Source organism: Psittacula echo (genome assembly GCF_963264785.1).
Source record: "Psittacula echo genome assembly, chromosome: 7".
Lineage (NCBI taxonomy): Eukaryota > Metazoa > Chordata > Aves > Psittaciformes > Psittacidae > Psittacula > Psittacula echo.
This window is the reverse complement of record NC_137740.1, coordinates 3,671,636-3,692,848: the sequence shown is the minus strand read 5'-3', so window position 1 is coordinate 3,692,848 and position 21,213 is coordinate 3,671,636. Positions and strand designations below refer to the sequence as shown.

At 40.8% G+C, this 21,213-nt stretch overlaps 1 protein-coding gene across 1 annotated transcript in view; it reads left to right on the top strand.

The window, feature by feature from the left end:
* PATJ (PATJ crumbs cell polarity complex component) overlaps positions 1 to 21,213 on the top strand; it is a gene marked incomplete at its 3' end in the record, with an annotated part of 154,871 nt that overhangs the window by 96,465 nt on the left and 37,193 nt on the right. Inside the window, exons 29-31 of the mRNA XM_080623239.1 lie at positions 6,912 to 7,003; positions 17,517 to 17,589; positions 20,532 to 20,624. Coding sequence (XP_080479365.1) covers positions 6,912 to 7,003; positions 17,517 to 17,589; positions 20,532 to 20,624 — 258 coding nt within the window. The remainder of the gene's footprint in view (positions 1 to 6,911; positions 7,004 to 17,516; positions 17,590 to 20,531; positions 20,625 to 21,213) is intronic.

The following is a 21,213-nucleotide window of genomic DNA, read 5'->3' as shown; positions in this document are numbered from 1 at the left end:
ATGAGTGCCCCAGCAGTTTAAAATAATCAGCCATCCCTGGGGATCTCTCCTTCAGAGAGAAGCTTGCACCGAAGAGCTGACTTACTGCTCTCCATGGGTGATCATTTTCTGATCTGCCAGCAGCAATCTGTGCCGTCACAGAACCACCTATTTTCTTATGTTTCTTGACTTGAAACAGAGCAATTTGACTGCCTGGGATACCTTGGAAGTACTCAGAGTTGTCTAAGCACTTGTCATTGTCTAACGGTTGTGTAATTATGGGTTTTCAATGCACATAGTACAAGAAAAATTTGTTCTGCTGTAATAATAACAGCAGCTGAAGTTTATTATTTTCTAAGTGTGATAAATGGTATGAAGGTCTATTCCATACTGGAGTAGGGTAGGAAAATTACTTTCTCCTTCAAATTTATGTTCTTTTTGTCCCTGGCACCAAATTCTAATGATAATAAGATTCAAATTATTGAATTTTGGATGTATACTAGAAGATGTATAGTCATGGTTCTGTTTTTCTCTATGCATATCATAGACCAAGTAGCTCCTGGTAGAGGAAAGGTAGAGCCTTTTGTATCAATACTTTCCCACAAAGAAGGATCCACTGAAGTTTTCCCATATCTCATGAGTTATTCCTTGCAGTATTGGTTTGATCTGATGTTAAGTGTTGCTAGCAGTACTTGGAAGATGCACTGTGTGTGATTAATGTATCTCCAGTCTTGGGATTTGCATGCATGGCCCATGTAGGTAGCATTTTCCAAAGCAGTGGTGTTGCACTAATTCCTCTCCCCATCAAGTTGGAGATAAAGTGGGTTTTTTCTTTAGTGGAAGGAAGGTGGTGTTCACCATCTCAAAAATGCTAAACTTAAATAAACTGAAGTTCAAAGAGACTTTAGTCTCCTGTTTACCTTTGCAGTCAAATTAAAGGTGTGTCGCCAGTGGGCAGAAGTGTGATTACCTGTGTGAAAGGATGTGGTGATCTGATTCTCATCCCTAGTGAATAAATACCCAGTGTCAAAACATCCTGTATTACAAAGGAAAGGGTTGTGCATTAGTCATGTATGGATGTCTCCTGTTCACACCAGTGGTCAATTACTCACAGCTCTGGATTTTTGTCTTTTGAAAGCATTTCAGTGTTATGTGAATGGCATTGAAATGGAACTAATGGGCATTTACTCAGGCTTTTTACAGTAACCATTAGGTTCAATAACTATTGCAGTAACCAGTAGGAATCCTCATACACAACAGGTATGCAGTTCACTAAGGCAGGAATACCATAGCAGGGTTGGGCTTGGAAGAGAACCTGGGAGGTCATCTGGTCTAAACCCCGTTGCTCAAGAAGGGCCACCTCAAGCCAGTTGTCCTGGCCTGTGTCCAGGTGGCTTTTGAATATCTCCAATATTGTAGAATCCCAGACTTGTTTGTGTTGAAGGGACCTTAAAGCTCATCCAGCTCCAACCCCTGCCACAGGCAGGGACACCTTCCACTAGAGCAGCTTGCTCCAAGCCCCTGTGTCCAACTTGGCCTTGATCACTGCCAGGGATGGGGCAGCCACAGCTTCTCTGGGCACCCTGGGCCAGCGCTTCAGCACCCTCACAGGGAAGAGCTTCTGCCTAAGAGCTCATCTCAGTCTCCCCTCTGGCAGGTTCAAGCCATTCCCCTTGGCCTGTCCCTACAGGCCCTTGTCCCAAGCCCCTCTCCAGGTTTCCTGCAGCCCCTTTAGGCACTGGAGCTGCTCTCAGGTCTCCCCTTCAGGAGCCTTCTATTCTCCAGGCTGACCCAGCCCAGCTCTCTCAGCCTGGCTCCAGAGCAGAGCTGCTCCAGCCCTTGCAGCATCTCCTCTGGACTTGCTCCAGCAGGTTTATGGGTTCACGTCCTTCTTATGTTGTATGTGTATGATTTCATGCTAGTTCCATGCCAGTGAAGCAGAGGTCAGGGTGGCCAACTGGCTTTATCTGTAGTGTCTTTTACAACAAAATACATTAAAGGAGCATAAATGGCAAAGTTAAGTGTTCAGAAGTGAGAAAATGACAGAAACAGAATCCAGATTGTTTGGTTTTCTCCCATTAAAGACATGAAATTAAAGACTATGAATATGGTTGCTGGTCACAGAAGCATTTTATCTATCCCGTGGTGTCCTTCCCTCATTCAGACACCTGGATGGGAAATCTTTACTGATGAAGCAACTGAACTTCTCTTCCTATAGTATATTTGCAGGTGCATCATTGATTGCACATCAGTTTTGAATACCAGAGTGTATTGGCAAGAGAAGAGATTCACATCTTAGGAAGCCTGTAGCATTCTGCCCCAGTGAGCCCTGTTGGTTTCTGTTGTTCCATTAAAACAGTGGATTCTACTGCAGCGTGTGCAGATTATTCCCCATGGCTGTTAATTGGGGTAGGGTTAATGGGATGGAGATACAGATAGATGGATATTACCTCTTCATTTTTCTTTTCAATTGGAGTTTGATTGGATTCAGTTGGAGGATGTGGGAAGCTGCCAGACTGCCTCAGCTCCTTCTTTATAAAATCTTTTGTCATTGAATTTGAAATATAAGCTCACTTTTAGCTTCTGCAAACTATTGTAGACTTCTGGGGCCCTAAGCCTGGCTTGTTTTCAAAGTCAATCCAGTCTATACATTGAGTGAAATATTCAGGTCACGTCAAAAATTGTATGTAACCATTCTATTTTAAATACAGCTTCTGTGATGTATGTTAGAGGGATATGTTGCTGGAGAAAACAGCTTTTTGACAGAGAAGATCCTTTCACCCTATTTTAATACATGGAGGAAAATTACTTGGGTCAGAATTTGATCCCTGTGCAAAAGAATGTGTTTTTTACATGACACAAGTTCTCCTTTTCCCATTCTTTTTCCAGGCAAAGAAACCATCTGTGGTGCTCCTGCCTTGCACTCTTGCTGTTTTAGTGCAGGTGTCTGCACTGCTTCGTATCTTATTAGTTTGGGCTTAGTCCTGGGGCTGATTGTGCCCAGCATGGCCTGCAGTGTGTTCACATGGAGCTGTACCAGAGCTGTTAAGCCCTGCTGCTTGTGAACTCTGCATGGGTCTGTCCTGTTGGTAGGTTTTATTCACACTGAATAACCCACCCTGTTATTATTATTATTATAATCTTTTCATAAGAGAGTCAACTGTGTTCTATTAATAAACCAAGCTGTTCAGAGCCCTGTTATGCTAAATTACTGATGTTGGGATTTTCTGCCATCTTCCTGTCCCTGCTTATCTTATTACTGAAAATGGGGCAGGAGGTGGGAGGAAACTGCTCCTTTGGATGTTTTGCTCTAGGAGACCACAGCACTTCTTCATAGTCAAGAATCTCTGCACAGATTTGCCCGTTGTCCATTCTGGACTGTTGCATGGTTTTTGATTTTCTTTATGCTATTTTTGTCATAGCTCAAAGCCAGAGGGACTTTGTCCTATACGTATTTGTATTGCTCTTTTATTTTAGGATTCGTAGATAAATGTAAGTTATGCTATAATAGCACAGTACATCAGTATTTTCCCCAAGTAAATGTAGCCAAATTCACAGTGCCACTTCTGGTTTGCAATTGCAGTTTTATTTGTTGTGGGATTATTGTTTTTCTTGTATCAAGACAGTTACTTTGAATAAGCAAGTGGTACTATCCCTCAAGAGGGACAGTAACTTGAACATATTAAGACGGTGAGGTCTTCACGTGAGGAGAGTCATCTTGAGTTACTAACTAGAGTGGTGACTATTTTATTCCTGTTTAAACACAATGGTCATGGATTCTGTCCTTCTCAGAGTCATTTACTGAAGGTAACATTGAAGGATAGAGTCCTTTAGATCTTTTCATAGGAGGATACAAAGAATTTTTGCATGTACTTTGTGTATAGGTTACCAGTTAAGGTTAGTGTTGCTTGGTGGTTTTCAAAGCTCCAGATAAGGTAAAGCTGTAATTGAAAGCTGGTTATGCATGAAGGCACAGGCAATCCACGTTTTTCTGTCATTCCAGCTCTCTCCCCACACTCTCTAGTTGGGGAGCTGCAGGGGAGCACAGAACAGGAGATTTTCTCTCTTTATGGAGTTTATGATCTGTTGATCGCTTTAGATGATACACATATTTGAACATGTGCAGGGCAAGGGATTTGATGAGGAAAACAGAAATCACATCCTAATAAATTGTGTTTCTTCAGTGTTTTCCTCATGCTTTATTATCTGGGGCCTTGGTGTATTTTATGGGGTTTCAGTCTGTATAATTTGAGTGATCAATAAGCTTTTGAAATGTTTTCCATTGTTACAGAGAGTCTGGCAGTATCTGAAAATGTTGCGATTCCTGTGGTTGGGAGGAACCTAATGCATTGGTACAAAGAAATAATTCTTACAGAAAGCTAAGCCAGTTCATGTCATTTAACTTGATTTTCCTAAAACTCAGATGATACCAATTTTATGGATTTCCATTACTGCCACATGGTAAAAGCAATGTGCTTTTATTTTCAATAGCTATATCTGATGTTTCTCTTCTGCAGAGTAACATTTGAGAAGCAAATGATCCTTTACATTTTTGTCTCTGAATTGAAGAGTTCAGATTTCAGTGAGTTTGTACTTTATCTGTTACTTTAGTGGATGAAACTGTAAACCAGAACTTCGGTAGGTGAAGGCAAAAGTCCATTTGGGATACGTGATTAAATCTGCCATAAAGCAGCGTAGGGTTATGTTAAAGATTGAATTTAAGCGTGCTGACCTGACCTCATACCTGGAGTATGTTTGTGTCTGTCTCCGTTCTCTGCTGTCTTTCCAAGAAGTTATGTAAAGAGACATTTAAAGAAGACTTGAGGTTGATTTAAATCAGTTGCCTTCTTTTGCTTAGTCAAAGCTTTGTTTTTCTTCTCTAATCTCTAATGAAAGAAGCAAAGCACAGATTTATAGGTCTGGGCTCTCAGAGTACTATTTGCTTAATCTGACGTGTTACTTTATTTAATTTGAAAGACTTTCAATGGCGTTGCTTATGAAATCCTAGATGTCCTCTTTTTTGTTTTATTTGAGTAGGCTTTTGTGCTTTGCTCATCTCTGTGGTATCTGAAACCAACAGAACATTCATTTCCTTTGCAAAAGAAAGTGACCTTTTTTTAAGAAGAAAAATTAATACTGTCTGCAGTAACTACATGGGACAGCCCAAAACCTCGTGGAGATGTATTACTTTGATTATCCTTTCATTTTGGTGTAAGTAAGTAATTATAACTTACAGGCCCAGCTCACAGCTAATTAAATTTTGGACTATTTGATATATCTAGTGAATAGGATTAATTTAGCCAGAGTAAAGACTAAATTTTCATCTAAGACGTCTGCTCTTTAGAAAAATGGATGGTAATTTAACTAAATCCAAACAATTTGTAAAGCACACGGTATTCCCAGGGAATAATTTCTTTTTGAGCTTAGACATATTAAGTCACCAAACTCACTGGAAGTCGCAAGTCAGCTTGAAGCCAGAATGCAACTGAGCATTGGTTTAGTGTGAGGTGTCCCTGCCCATGGCAGGGGGGTTGGAGCTAGATGATCTTAAGGTCCTTTCCAACCCTAACTATTCTGTGATTCTGTGATTCATTTTTGGCAGTGGATTTTTACATTTACCTTTCGATTACCAAAGCATGGCCTCAGATGTTGCTTCTCATCCAATCTTCACAACCATGGCAGTTGCAGACAGCACCATATTAAACCCTTATGAATGTGTGGGATGATGCTCTTTCCTCAATGCTACTCATTTCATGTGAGCTTAGACTCTCAGAGACCTTTCGTGGTTCTCTCTTTGTACAGTGAGCAATTTGGTAGGTAAATGGTTTGCACTTCAGTTTTGATGAGTAATCAAGAGTTAGAAGTTTTATTCTTCTCCTTGCATTGTCCTTACTGAACTGATGAACTTGAATGATGTTTTGACCTATTGAAAATAAGGTGGGAGTATTGTGAAGTTGCCAATATGACCAAATAGCCAGTATGACACAAAGCTTGGCCAGTTCTTCCTTGTTTAAATGAAGTCTTCTAAGAACATAAAGCTAAAATTCAACACAAACACTTTTTCAGGAACAAGAAGTCATTCTATAATCACCAGTAAATTGTTCCTGGACTCCCTTATCATTATTGCTTTAAAACATTATGGTGTACCAGATGTGAATGTAAATATGTTGTAAATTATGAGTGGGAGTCAAAAATTGCAGTATTGAATCATAGAATAATGGGATCGGTTAGGTTGGAAAATTCCTCTAAGATCATTGAGTCCAACTGTTAACCCAGCGCTGCCAAGTGCACCACTAAACCGTGTCCCTAAGTGCCACATCTACATGCCTTAAATATCTCTAGAGGTGATGACTCCAGCACTGCCCTGGGCAGCCTGTTCCAATGCTTGACAACCCTTTCAATGAAGAAATCTTTCTTAATATCCAGTCTAAACCTCCCCTGAGGCCATTTCCTCTTGCAGTATCACTTGTTACTTGAAGAAAGTGGTGTCTGCATCCGCTCCAAAGGAACAAGAAAGCTGATGAAAAGTGTTTTGATTGTTGCTGCTGAGTTTACACCCCATCCTCCTCTGATAGGTGGCTGAGGGAAGGGACAATAGCCTTGGGTGGTCCAAGGCCAAGCTGAGCAGAGCCCATCTCCTCCTATGTGCTTATCATAGGATGTCTTTCTACAGCACAGCTGTGCCTGAAAGAGGCTCTTAGTGCCTCAGCTCAGATGTTTCTGTCTCTACAACACTGCATGGATATCTGTCAGTGCAACATCAGTGTTACTGTCTGGAATCAACTCAAAAGTATGTGATTCCTATTTTGTGAGCTACATATTCCTTGAGTCTTACCTCTTTATCCCACAGTAAATTTGGAAGTCCTGGTGGTATAAATTCAACCAATGCATAATTCTCCACTTACATGAAAATCTTCCTTTTCTTTTAACAGATAAACAATCAGATACTGTATGGAAGAAGTCATCAGAATGCTTCTGCAATCATTAAGACTGCCCCATCAAAGGTCAAGCTAGTTTTCATACGGTAAGAACAGTTCTCATCGAAACATTGGTTTGCACTTTAGCCTATTACATTACACATCTACATACTTAGACTGTTTTGAAGATTCTGAACTTGCTCAGTTCTCTTTGAAGTGACATAAACCTTTTTCTTGACTATACTTCTCAGGACAGTTGAAGAGTTCCTCTTAAAAATGTAAGGAAAAAAATCTAATGTAATTAAATGCCTATTTTAGGGGTGTCTGCTGAAGACTTGAGCTGTCCCTCTTGGGCTTGAGATGACTCTGATGAGAGCATCTTCTCCCACATCTTACTAACATGCTTTAGGTTGGTTCTGCCAGCACAGAGATGGGGTGGGCAGCTTGCTTCACCCAGGCTGCCAGAAGGGAGTGAAAATGGTGTAGAGGCTTAGGGCTGGAGAGGGAGCTGCTGTGAGAGGAGTAGGCAAGTGCAGATGCAGTATGTGGTGTATGAGTTGTGAAGGGTAGCTTTGTATGAACATCAAAAGAGGATTTTAAAAGTAATTTAGGGCTTACTTACAGAACCCCAGACTGGTTTGGGTTGGAAGGGACCTTAAAGATCATTCCTACCCCTGCCACGGGCAGGGACACCTTCCACTGGAGCAGCTTGCTCCAAGCCCCTGTGTCCAACCTGTCCTTGAACACTGCCAGGGATGGGGCAGCCACAGCTTCTCTGGGCACCCTGGGCCAGCGCCTCAGCACCCTCACAGGGAACAGCTTCTGCCTAAGAGCTCATCTCAGTCTCTCCTCTGGCAGGTTAAAGCCATTCCCCCTTCCCCTGTCACTGCATATCCCTGTAAACGTCCCTCTCTTATTTGTACAGAGGGGGGAACCTAACTTTGACAAGGAGCACTGGGATGGGTTCTGTAGGTGGGAATATGCAAAAAACAACCTTTCGTCTGCATAATAATTGCATATAGGCATCTTTTCTTTTACTCCAAGCATGAAAACATTTCCTCTTTGAATGTGAATTAAGGACACCTCCACACATTCACTTTCTAGTTCAGGAAGTGTTACTCTTTTGACCCTGGGGGGGAGGTCTGGGAAGAAGCTGCTTCTTTCCCAGGAATTTCATAAATGCATATACACCAGCTTTTGTTGACTTTTAGTGGCACTTATCCCCATGCCACTTTATAATGTGATCTTCCCGCCAAGTTATACATCATACTTGATACTGTTTTATATTCTTCACTCATACACAGCATACCTGTGAACAACGTAATAATCTGTGGGTGAATGCATATAAATGTGTACATTTACTTGCATGGCTCTGTCTGGTACAGCATACACAGAAATGATGGAAGAGCAGCATTAGCACAGTGAAGAATGAGTTGCTATACTTGGCAGTGCAGAGGATCTGGAGGAGATTAATGATCTCGCCTGCAGCTCCTGTGCTACTTTCCCCAGCTATTGAAAATTAAACGTCATGTGCAACAACTCACTCACCATTACTTAATTGCATGTGGAAAATGTGTCTGCTTGGAAGCTCCAAAGGCAGAACCACAACTTAGGAAACCAAAACCCAGGGGTAGGTTTAGTGCTGTCAGGAAGCACAGGGAGGATGAGCTTCCTGCAGCCTGCCTTGCTGCACTGAGCATCGCAGCTGGCTGCTGAGCTGCAATGAAGGGTTATGTGTTAGCTCGTCACCCATGGATTAGAAATCCTTGGTGTGTAGTTTGTATCAGGTTTAAGACATAAAGTCTGTGTAAGTTCTTAGACATAGTTCTCCTTTTCAGATTGTCTTTTCAGTGCATTTCAAGGCAAGAAGTTGCCTTAATGATCATAATCAAGAAATATTAGAAACAGTTGGATAATTCTTGTTTCTGTCTTTAGAGTTCAAAAATGTTTCCAATTTTACATGCTGCTGCTGAGGTTGTAGACATATCTTCCCACTTCCCAAGAGCACTCATCTTGTCACTGGTTTGCCTTGCATTAGAGCACATTGACAGTTGATGGGTCTGTTTGCTTGACCTGAGCAGCCGTTTGAGCAGCAATGAAAAGGAATTCTCCCACTGAGAGAATGTCTTTAGTAACTAGAGCACTGGCTCTAATGCAGGGACAAAACTAATGTCCCCTTTTTTGATGTATGGTCACTTTCTCATAATAAGAGGGGTGTTTCAGAATTTCAGCAAAGCCAAATGCTTCCCTTAAAGGTGAATTTTAAGGAGAAACCAGAATAATTTTCTCATACAAACTGTATTCCATGAGCCCATTCTGCCTTGGTGCTTCTCATTCCTGCACCTTAGGCCACAAAATCAAGAGAATGTCATTGACTGAAACCAGAAACCAAAAGACTCTGCTGGTCCCAGAGGTCTTGTCCGTGGTGCACTTTGACGGAAAGAGCTTTTTCTTTTATATCAACTTATTTAAAAACTATATTATAAAATGGGGGTATTGAAATGCCACTACTTAATGCATTGTGGGGCCAGCTGTAGTAAACGAGAGCAGCGACATCTTGAATCTCCATCCATCTCTCATATGTGCATGTGCAGAAGCTTTTCCAGCTGAGAACAAAGCACTGAGTGTAGCAAACTGAGCTCTCCTGGTAGGTTTGCTGCTTGGCTGATTTCAGATATATTCCTCTGGGCTGTAATGATGTGGAAAGAGCAGGATACCGTTACATTTGTCATGCCCTGAAAATGAGGAGGAGCCAGTTGCCACAGAAATACCACTCTCCTCCTTCTGTTACCCATGCAGCTTCTTTTAAAGGGAGAAGGTGCATAGCATAACGTAGGCAAAACACATCCTGGAGTACACTGTAAGAAGAGGCCACAGCTCACTGTAGCAAAATAACATGTACTGGAGGAGTTAGGAAAGAAATGGATTTGGTCTTCATGTGCATGAGGATATTAATATTCTAATATTGCAGAAAATTTGAATTGTTTAATATCTTCAGTTTGAACCCATTATCCCTTGTCCTGTAGGAACTGTAGTGACCAGACAAGGGATAATGGGTTCAAACTTAAACAGGGGAGATTTAGGTTAGATATAAGGAAGTTCTTCCCTGTGAGGGTGCTGAGGCGCTGGCCCAGGGTGCCCAGAGAAGCTGTGGCTGCCCCATCCCTGGCAGTGTTCAAGGCCAGGTTGGACACGGGCTTGGAGCAAGCTGCTCCAGTGGAAGGTGTCCCTGCCTGTGGCAGGAGTTGGAACTGGAGAAGCTTTAAGGTCCCTTCCAACCCAAACCATTCTAGGATTCTGTGATTCTGATTTCACCAGTGAAAGGCCTGAGTAGGTTATAGTTTTCCAGAAACACGTCATTCTGCAGCCTAAAGAGTTCTTGCGTGCCTGACTGAGCTGACCTAAGACATTAAAGCAAAACTGGTGGGACTCTTCTGCCCTCTTTGATATCCTGAGGCCTATTTTCCTCAGATGAAGGATGCTCAGTGATAAGCGTGCTGCTTTTCACTTTGAAGCAGGAAACAGCATCAAGGTTTTCCTATTTCTGGTATTTTGGTTCATGTGCAGGGCAGGGGGATGTTTCCATAAACTCTTTTAATCAGTTACAAAAGAAGCCCAGAAATTCCTGGGCACAGAGAAGCCTTTCAGTGAGAACTGTAATAACTATCATTAAATAACTTGGATTTTGTTCTAGGAGAAAATAAAGACCAAAGGTGTCCTCGGTCTTTTTTCTTTTTACTGAAATCCTCACGTACCGCCTGTGCTATAAAAATCTGTTCACACTTTTTTTTATATCCAGGTAGTGTTACAATCACATTCCCACCCTTTCCTGCAATTTTTGCTGAAGAGGCATAGTGCAGTGAGTGTTGTGAGAATCACAGACGTCCCCTTGTATTTGAAGGCTTCTCGCTCTGGTTTATGAGCATCTTTTCCTCAATTAAGTTGATGATGATTGTTTAGAGCAGTTGATTTTGGCCAGATTCCAAACTATAGGTCTTACCACTGCACCATTTCCCTGTGGTCTCATTAATTACATGAGCTTGTAATAGCACCTTAAAGATTTGCAGTTAGAGTGTCACTTTTTTTCCTCTTCGATTCAGTGCATCTTGTGCTTTGTAGCCTTGTACAGTAACAGATTTGAAGGCGTTTAACTGCTCACCCACTTCATCAAACAAACCAGCCACTTGCCCAAGCACGGCAAGACTTTCCTGAGATGAAAGGCTCAATCCTGAGATGAAATGGCTCTGTCCAAGTGCTTCCTTTGATTAGTGTCCAGACACATTTTATCTGACCTCAGAGTCTTTCAGCTGCTGCACTGAATCCCAAGCTACTTGGGCAAATACAGGTTGTCTTTCTGATTTCTGAATGTCACAAATAAATAACAATTAGACTGCAGCTTTTCAAGGTCTATAAGAGAGTCTTGGTATGGAAGCGTCAGTGGAAGTGGCAATAAGACATGTAAAGGTCTTAGTTGCCTTTTGAAATTCTTGGTTTGACTCTCCAACAACAGGAATTAGCCAGATGGTAATATAAGGAAGGGACTTGCTTCTTGTCAGAGTCTCTTTGCCCTAGTTCTCAAAATAGAATGGGTTTTGTATCCATTGTTGGCTTTGTTCATGCATTATAAGTCCTCCCTTTTAAGATGCGTACTGAAACAATATAATTAGATTTTACATCTGTAGTAGGAAATCCAGTTTCTATCAGAATGTTCTTTTGCAGTGAGCATTTTATGATTCAGCAAATTCAATGGTTTTTTCCATGCTCAATTAACTGCCTTTAATCTGATTTTGGTGCTTCACTGTTGGTATAATAAGCAGATCAAATATAGTTTGAATGGTTGAATCAAAGTGAATGCCACTGATTTCAAACCATCCTCCCATTGTGCTCAGTTCTGTGATTCACTCTTTGGTATACCTTTATTCCTTAAAAGAAAATTGTCTTGTGCTGCGATGAAACATGAGAAATGCTTTCACAGTAAAGTACTGTAGGATTTTGCTTATTTAAATAGCATCTGTTAGCTGTCCCGAGTCGTCCTCCCACGCTGCAGTCATTCATTCTGTTATCATTCCTTTCTGGTGATGGGAATTGTAGCTTCTCGGTGAAGCCCACAAATCTCTGTCACCTAACCCCTCCTTCTATTCCTAGGTGTAATTGGAAAGACTAATCTCTTGTTATTTATGGTGACATGCAAAGAAGAGAGATCCTTATACTCTGAGGCGTAGTAAAGTGAACGTAGTGGCTGGGAAGGCCAGTTCTGGGTGCTGTGACTTTGTCAGTGAGTCTTTACTCTTCTTTTAGAGCCTCTATAAGTGACGTTGTATGTTGTATGCCAAAATCTCAAATACTGCCATGCTTTAGAAGTTATCTTTGTTTTAAGTTTGTTCTAACTTACATAATTGGTCATATTTTTAATAGCATAAACTCCATTTTTACTTGCTTTGATTGCTTAGGTTCTTTCATGTGGGAAAGCTTTAAAAATTTAGCCCTTGCCAGACACTGTGTGTGCAAGTTTGAACTTTTCCTGTTTTCTTCAGAGCTGTTTCCTCCTTGCTGTCATACGCATGTGGGAACAAGTGCACTGTTGAAGAAGTTAAGTAATTTGGACTCTTGCAAACCCTTGATGACCTAAGCTGCAGTTTATATGAACATTAGTTGTTCATTTGAAATATCTGAATGCATTTGGCTCTCGCATAGTTAGAAGTGATGGAGGGAAAATGGAGAACAAGACTGTTCTTGCTTTTAGTAGGAGGGGGTTTTCAAGAAGATACACAATACAAAGGTCTTGCCTTGATGCAGCTGAAGGAAAACTCCAGTCCGTGTTTTCAATATGGAACTTTCCCGCAGCTTCTCTTTCCAAAGGAACTTCAAGAGGGAAAAGAAAGATGAGAAAATGCAAGATACTGACCTAATTTTTCTTTTTTTTATAACAAGTAAGATGTGGACAATGTAAGTTTTCAATAATCTGCAGGATTTTATGCCCTGGTGTCACAACCAGTGGGAGTCCTAAGACTTACTGGACAAGCATTCATCCCCTTGGTCTGTTCCAACTAAGACATCATGCAACTGCATACAAGCTATTGGGTTTTTCTCTGATTCTTAATGTACTTTATATTCCCCAAAAGCACCCACAGTCCCTTACAAGGCTGTTGTCAAATGATCTTGTAGTGTTGATGAACTGTGAGGTTGCAGATAGTATGGAAGGAGGTTCATCTCTCATAGTTCGGACATCTAGAGATCATCTGGACTTCTGTGATTAGTGAACAGTTGTCAGAAAACTCCAAAAAGCAAATCAGTTCATCCTGTCCTAAACTAGGTCATTGAGGTGCTGGGATGAACTGCCCTTCTGAGAGGATCTGGATTGGGATTTGTCTTGATTTTGCATTCATCATAGAAGTCTGGACACCATCTTAGACAAGAGGCTCTGCTTTAGACAGATAGCGAATCTCATGCAGCATGCTCAACGAGGATTTCCGTAGCATTACATGACAGTAAGCTTATACCATCACAAACCTGAGACATGTAAGAATGACTAAAATGGAGAACAGAAAATGTCCTCGAAGGTAGGCAGGGAACCTGAATCAGGAATTACAGATCTGAGGTTGCTGAGCAAATGGAAGAAAAAGACCTGAATGTGGCTGAGGTTGTGACTTCTAGTTAGCACCTCTGGAAAGATAACTTTCTGCATGCTTCCTAGGCCATTCCAGCTGTGTGTGACATCCCTCCAAAGTGCCAGAGACAGCTTTCTGATAAGTGCAGCACAGCTCGGGGGGGCAGCTCAGCTGAACCCTCCCAGCACACAACTTTAACTTCCCTTCAGGCTTGCTTTCTGCAGCATGGAATGAATAATCCCCTTAGATTTATATTTGCATATTGCTCTCTTTAGACTTCTTTTGTGCCAAGTGCTTATGGTAGATAATTATTAGTCAGTAATAACTGGATTTGTCTTTGCTCAAGCTGCAGATCTCCCTCTTCTTCAGAGGTGCAGAACATCAGAAGTCCTCTTTGGTCAGCAAGAAAGGACAGGAAATGTCCAGGTGTCCTATTTAGTCCAGACAGGAAGTAAAATGTAGTAAAGTATGGCAAGCTAGTCAAATAAATCTGAAAGGGTATGAGCTTTACTGAAGTTTAAAGAGTCTTTGCCACTTACATATTGCTCTGATACTGCTTTGTCTGACATTTGCAGTGAGGAAAGGTGCTTGTTTCTTCAGTATTACGCTATAAGTTAGTGATGTTGGTACAAGCAATAGGCACTCTAAGCTCCACACGGATCTAATTCCTGTTTCCACTCAGAAACTCATCCTCAGAGGTTAAAAGCAATAAAAGTATTTGTGGGAGGAGTGATGAATTCCTTCCCTATTCAGTTTATATGTAACTGATGAAATATAAACAGCTCTCTGGTGCACGAGCTCGGCAAGGAGGTGGGCTGCCGTCCCAGCGTGTTACTCAAACCACTATAAGAGCTGCAATGAGTGGTGGATGTTTATCATTTCTGCAGATAATATCCCTGCTGTATAAATTGCATTGTATGTTGCTTTGACCCCGAGAGTATGAAGCTGTGTCTTGACTGTGAAGGGTTTAGACATCTTAACCTCAAGCAATATTGAGCACTAGTAACTGAGAACAGCTTTCTCGGAGGTGGTTACGTAGCAGCCATTGGCAAATGCTTTGAATGCTCGTTTGCAGTCGCTGTGATTTGAATATGATGTTCAGACTTTGAAGCTGTCTGCCCCTGCATCAAACGAAAAGGATTGCTCCTTTTAATTGTAAATAAATTCATGTTTTAGTTGAGGACATTTATGGAAGTGGAGAGCAGAAACAGCAATTTATTATTAGCTCTGTCACTTTAAAATACGTTCCCACTTTGATTCTGCTTTGAAGCATTCTCCTTTGAAGCAGCATTAAAGTATTCAGGTATGTATGAGTCCTAGCAGGGGGAGATTACAAGTTGTGACACTTTGTAACCTTATTTTTTGTATTTCTGCATTTTTTTTCCAAGGAATTACTGTAAGTGGGTTTTTATTGCTTGGAATAAAAATGGTCATCATCCATTTACAACTGGGTGAAGATGTTTGCCCAGTGATTGGGGGCGGGGGAAGCATTTTGGCTGTATATTTGAAGTGGAAACTGGTTTGTATAAGTAATTGCACCCTGCTTTGTCATGCAGCTCATGAAGCTTCATGTAGCAATTTTTGGAGTATTTCTTACAAAGGCTTATACATACCTTGTTATTTTCAAGTTTGCTCCTAATTGCAAGGTATGCAGCACACATTGTAAGCTACAGAGGTGGTGGTAGCTTTCAGGCTGTTTGTGCTTCATGTCAACCAGTGTCAGGAAAACCTCTAGAGTCAAGTAAAAATTGCTGGGTCTCAGACACCTTTCTTTTGCTGATGTGTTTTTATAGGCTGGAAAAGCAGCATAATTAGATCAATGTCTCATGAAGATAAGAGGAGGAAAAATGCCTTTGCCTAATGTGCCTTACAGGGTAAAATGCACTTGGAAATTGTGAAACACTTATGAAATTCATGGGCTTTCTGATGTGATTTTTGTCCCTGTGCATCTGCATCATGGACCCACTCCGGATCCGATCTTAAGCATGGTTTCTGGCTCTGGCAAGGCTTTGAGCAGGGCCAAGAGGAGAGGCTGGGAGCAAGTACAGCGCTGAGCAGCACACAACCAATTCCTTTGAATTGTGTGGCTGTTGGGTTGAAGATAAGTAAATGAATTCAGCAACCTTTGCTGGCAGGATTTACTGTTTCAAATGCCTGTGACTGAATTTCCCATGTGCTGCTCTGCTGAGAGGCATTGATTTACAGTGTTGTCCTTCAGTGATCAGAGCATCTTAGCTTCATGTGTTTAACTCTTCAGGGATAAAGCAGTTCTTTCAGGAACTTCTGTAAAATGTTTTTAAATATGTACTAGTCTAATGTTTTATTCCACAAATTAAAGAGGAAAAGTTTCTCTGTGTGTTACAGTAAGCTGGAAGGTAGGAGGTAGGACCAGAAATCAAACCCACTGCGTAAGAAGTCCTGTCCTTTCATCTCAAGATCTGTATCTGCAAAGCAGCACAGGTTCCTGCGCTGTCATGTTTTGGCAAGCACAGTCTGTGTGATAGTACTGAATCATTAGCAAAACGGGATTTGTATCGTGTTCCTGGCTTCTGTGAGAGTTATTCGCCCCAAAAATAAAGAGGTGCATCAACACAGTCTTGTTTTTCATGTGCCTTAAACAATATGAAGTCCAGAAAGCCAACCATATCCTGGGCTGCATCAAAAGGAGTGTGACCAGCAGCTCGAAGGAGATGATCCTGCCCCTCTACTCTGCTCTTGTGAGACCTCACTTGGAGCATTGTGTGCAGTTCTGGTGTCCTCAACATAAAAAGGACATGGAACTGTTGGAACAAGTCCAGAGGGGGCCACGAGGATGATCAGGGGCTGGAGCACCTCCTGTATGGAGACAGGCTGAGAAAGTTGGGGCTGTTCAGCCTGGAGAAGAGAAGCTGCATGGAGACCTCAGAGCAGCTTCCAGTATCTGAAGGGGGGCTACAAGGATGCTGGGGATGGACTCTTCATCAGGGACTGTAGTGACAGGACAAGGGGTAACGGGTTCAAACTGAAACAGGGGAAGTTTAGATTGGATCTAAGGAAGAAATTCTTTACTGAGAGGGTGGTGAGGCACTGGAATGGGTTGCCCAGGGAGGCTGTGAGTGCTCCATCCTTGGCAGTGTTCAAGGCCAGGTTGGACAGAGCCTTGGGTGGCCTGGTTTAGTGTGAGGTGTCCCTGCCCATGGCAAGGGGGTTGGAACCGGATGATCTTAAGGTCCTTTCCAACCCTAACTATTCTATGATTCTATGATTCTAAGTCGTATTTTACTTGGTTCGGAGGCTAAAAACATGCAGAACTAATTCCTAAGTCAAATAATTTCAAATGGCAGTTGAGGAAGAACATTAGCAAGGCAGAATGCTATTTAATAATAAGAAAAGGAGGCTTTTGTAGGTTACAAAGTAATCAGATGTCAACTTAGGAATGCTTTTTAAAGAGGATAGAAGAAAAGATGCCATACCTAATGAACATCTGTGAAAAATAATACACTTTATATGTAGGGGGAATCAATATTCATCTGTTTTCTTCTTCCTGCTTTTTATAAAGATTCTTTCAAGCTTTTACATTGAATCTTTAAGACAAGGCAAATATGAATAAAACAAAGCAATTATTATAGTAACACAGATACATTTCAGTAATATGAATGTTGGACTACAAACCAGCAGTTTACAAATGTAGGCACTATTAGAAGAGGCTAACGAAGCATTGGCACACCTATTGGTGTGTAGGGACCACAAACTCTTAACTGCATCCTCTGGTAATCCACACAAAATTAGATTTCCAAATAATATGATGTCAGTATGTCCCAGATGAAACTAGTGTGGTCCCAGGAAGGGATGTAATGTGTTTGCTAGCAAGCAAAAGCAAAATTGAAATGCTTTTCTAAGCTCTAACTTTTGGTAAAAAGCTGTTACTTTTTATGCTTGTAAGAATATTTTCTTAATAGGCAAAACCAACTCAGAAGAAACGTTTGGCCATTGTGATTTAGTGTGTAATGTATTGGTTTTATTTGCTTTGCAGAAGTGAAGATGCAGTCAATCAAATGGCTGTTACTCCTTTCCCATTACCTTCCAGCTCTCCTTCTTCTATTGAGGTAAGGTTTGTGGGTTGGTTTTTTTAACTAGGGATTGCTAAATTAGATAGATTCATCATAAGCAGCAGTTTGTTATAAATTTAAACACCTTGCCTAATTCAACCCTGAATCATAAAATGCATTGGGTAGGAACTTGACCTGATAGGCATATTTTCCTCCGCCTCTTTTTAATTGATCTCACCATTACTGAAAGGGCTGGCATGGCATTAACAGCAGGTATTAAACAGGTTATTGCTGTACAGGAGGAGGAAAGTCTCCGAATGAAAACCTTGCCATGTCCTGTCCTGCTCCTTTTGCAGCTGGTTAGATCTTTAAGGTCCCTTCCAACCCAAATCATTCTCTGATTCGGTGATTCCTGCTCATTTTCTTCCCATAGGAGCAGACGAGGGCTATTTAAGCAGTGAGCTCTACTACACGGTGTTGTACCATACAATCTTCCAGTGCAAAAACGTCCTTAATGTGATAACATTACCAGTGGTTTGCTTCATTATAGTTGCTCTCAGCCCTAGTGTAGACTGATTGCTCTCTTGTGCACCATGAACCCCTGCAGTGTCACCACATTGTTATGATTTTGACATCTTGATATGGTGTAACTAAATTTTCTAGATAAAATGCATGGTTGGCCTTGCTGTTGCTTTTTAATTCTATTTCTATCTGAGCTAATAAAGCAAAATATGTTTTATAATTCAATTGGGGGTTGATCTTGCCTTGAATTGATAAATTGAAGTGCATTGAACTCCTGGTATTTCAATAAGCAACGGTCCACACTAGGTAATGCAGGATGAATCCCCCTGTTCTCACGTTTGCTGTTGCTTTCCAGATTATATTGCCACTGATGGCTATTTCCATACAGGCGCAGTGCTGTGCAGTGCAAGAGCTGCTGAGTTTTAGTTTTTGTTTGGATCTGAGTTATTTTTGGACAGTGCCTTGGCTTTTCCTTCTTTCCTCCATATAAAAGCAGCATGTCCCAGGTGCGGCTGGTGGATCACAAATTACTCTACAGTTTACAGAGCCCAAGTTCATTTTATTTCTGTTGACTCTTTAATACCTGACTGTAATTAGATTCTACCAGCCCATGGAAATCAAAGAGCTCAGCCTCACGTGCAGTGTTTGCTTTTGGAGGTAGGTGCTTGTGAGATGAGTTTTATGCATTAATGGCAAGCTCTTACTATTTATGTTGTGGCTGCCTTATAAGTAAGTGCAGTTTTTTACTTACAGCTAGTATCTTCTTATTGTATGAAGTTAATGTAACCAAGAGGTGCTGTTGTTGCACAGAACTTTACATTGCTTTCTTTTGTCAGTTGTTCCTGTCTTTAGATAAAGCAAAACAAAATTGTACTTTACACCTTGAAATTATATCTTCAAATAGCTTTGAAATACCAGATAAATATTTGATCTTGTGTGTAACGGGATTGTGTTAATTTTCTTCACCTTATATCTTTATCTTCATTAAGGTATTTTAATATGGAAAGTGATAAGCAGTAAATATGCCTTCAAACAGGGTCTGGCTTTATCGCATGGATAAGACTATGTTGTGGTGTAATATTGTGGGCAAGCCACCAGAAACAATGTATATTAAATACTAATTACTGTAAAATATCTGTTTAAAAGGATTTAATTCATCAGAAAGCCACAGAATGAGATAGTTGTTGCAATACTGAAGAGCCTTTGTACAGCTGCAGAGGTACTTCACCTGCTCAAGTGGTGGTTGAGACATTTGTGTAATTCTCATTGTGCACTGAAATATAAAATGTCTAATGAAAATTCAGAAATCATTTTGCATCGAGGACTGAAGATCTTGGAGTTTGACTTGATTTGTTGCGTGTAGTCCATTTGCAGGAGAGAACAGCTCCAAATTTGGCTTAAATGCTTAAGTGTATCAAGATAGTTTTAAAATAAAGTAAATCAAAATTAGAGATCAAAAGTCTTTTCAGATTCAGGACCTGGTTGGTTTAAGAATGGGAAAGAGAGGGAACACATTAAATTTTACATGTAACCAAGTTGCTGATACTTCAACCTTTAAATTCTAGCTGAATTTTAGATGCCATTTCCTATCTATCTTAATTGTCAGTATGGGAAGGAAATAATTTTTCTTTCAAGCCTATGCTTCTTAAATATATGCTAGTTATTCCCTAAAGAAAACGCCAGAAAATCCTGATCAGGCAAACTTTCCTACTTAGTATGGTGCAATTTTATGTTTCAAGGGCCATTTTTGTTGGGAATTCTCTATAGAAAGAGAAAAACTTCAGCAGGAAGAAGTTCTTGGAGCACATCTTGGGAAAATGCTGATGTCTTTAGGGCCATTGCCTTCATTTGCTGGTTCTCCAGTGGTTGTCACTGAATGTCATTTGCAGTATTCTCACATTAATGTACAGAAGTACCTGAATCCTGAAGCTACATTTGCTCTTCAAGTTGAGGATTGTGTTCCAGTGCTGGCTTAAGCCTCCTGAGCTTGGTGGCCATGTGCTTTAACCAGAACAACTTCAGCTTTACTGGTTCCTCCAGGGTGGAGGAATCACTCATGCTGCTACCAGCCTGTTCGGATTATATGAAGGAACCCGGGCTTCCTTTAACATGCCTGAGACCTTCTCTCTCAAAAGAAGTCTGAAGAAGACTTCTTAATACAAACTCAGCAGCTTTCACAGTTGATAGGGATTAGTCTGGCCTTGAAAGTTAACCAAAATCTGCACCTATATGTTAGTATTGGACTACCTCGTGGTATTTTCGGCTGGCCATATGGAGACCAAGGTCTGTCTGTCAAAGGTTGCGTCATTTACTTATCTCCTGACCTTAGGATGCTTTAATTTTGGATCTTTTTACTTTTTCATGCTGCTACTTGTTTAGAAAAAAAAATAAAAGGTAAAAATGTCCAATTTTTTTTCTTTAGCAATTATAGGAGATCATAGCTCTGTTTAAAAACTGTTATCAATCCTTTCAACCAGGATCATGGTGGCACTGAGCCTGCAAGCAGCGAGGAAGACCCAAGCTTGGAAGTTGTCATGAAAAGCTTGACTGAAGAGGAATCCAGCAAAGCTGTAAGTGACTTAAAGTGGTATTTAATGATAATTAGAGCTCAGAAATAGAGGCTCATTGGCTTAATTTGTTTTCTCTCCACCTTTGTGTTGGAGTATTACAGCACACTACTGTCCAATAATATCTAGTACACGTAAGAGCAGAGTCAAGGTCTTAGGTTTATACACATAGACTGTATTCATGCACTAACCAATCAGTATAATTTGTTAAAATGTTGAAAGAAGAGCTATTTTGTAACATTTTGACCCTCTCTCAAGTACTTTCTCAGTGAGGGGATTGAGTTTCCACTCTTGCTATCTGAGTGTGACAAACTTCAGAAGAAAGCATGGTCCATAAATTGTATTCTTATTTATATTCATAGCTTCATGAATTCTAAGGCCAAAATGTCTATTATCATAATCTAGTCTTGCCTTCTGAATAGCACAGCTATAGAGTTACTGTCAGTAGTTTCTACATCAAGCCCATAACTTCTGGTTTAATGTGGTACTGTCAGTGTGCAGTGTAATAAATACAGAACTACTCATTGATACAGATGGAGTTTTTTGTTGTTTAATGTCAGGATTGTGCATTAGTGAAATCTGAAAGTCCTTC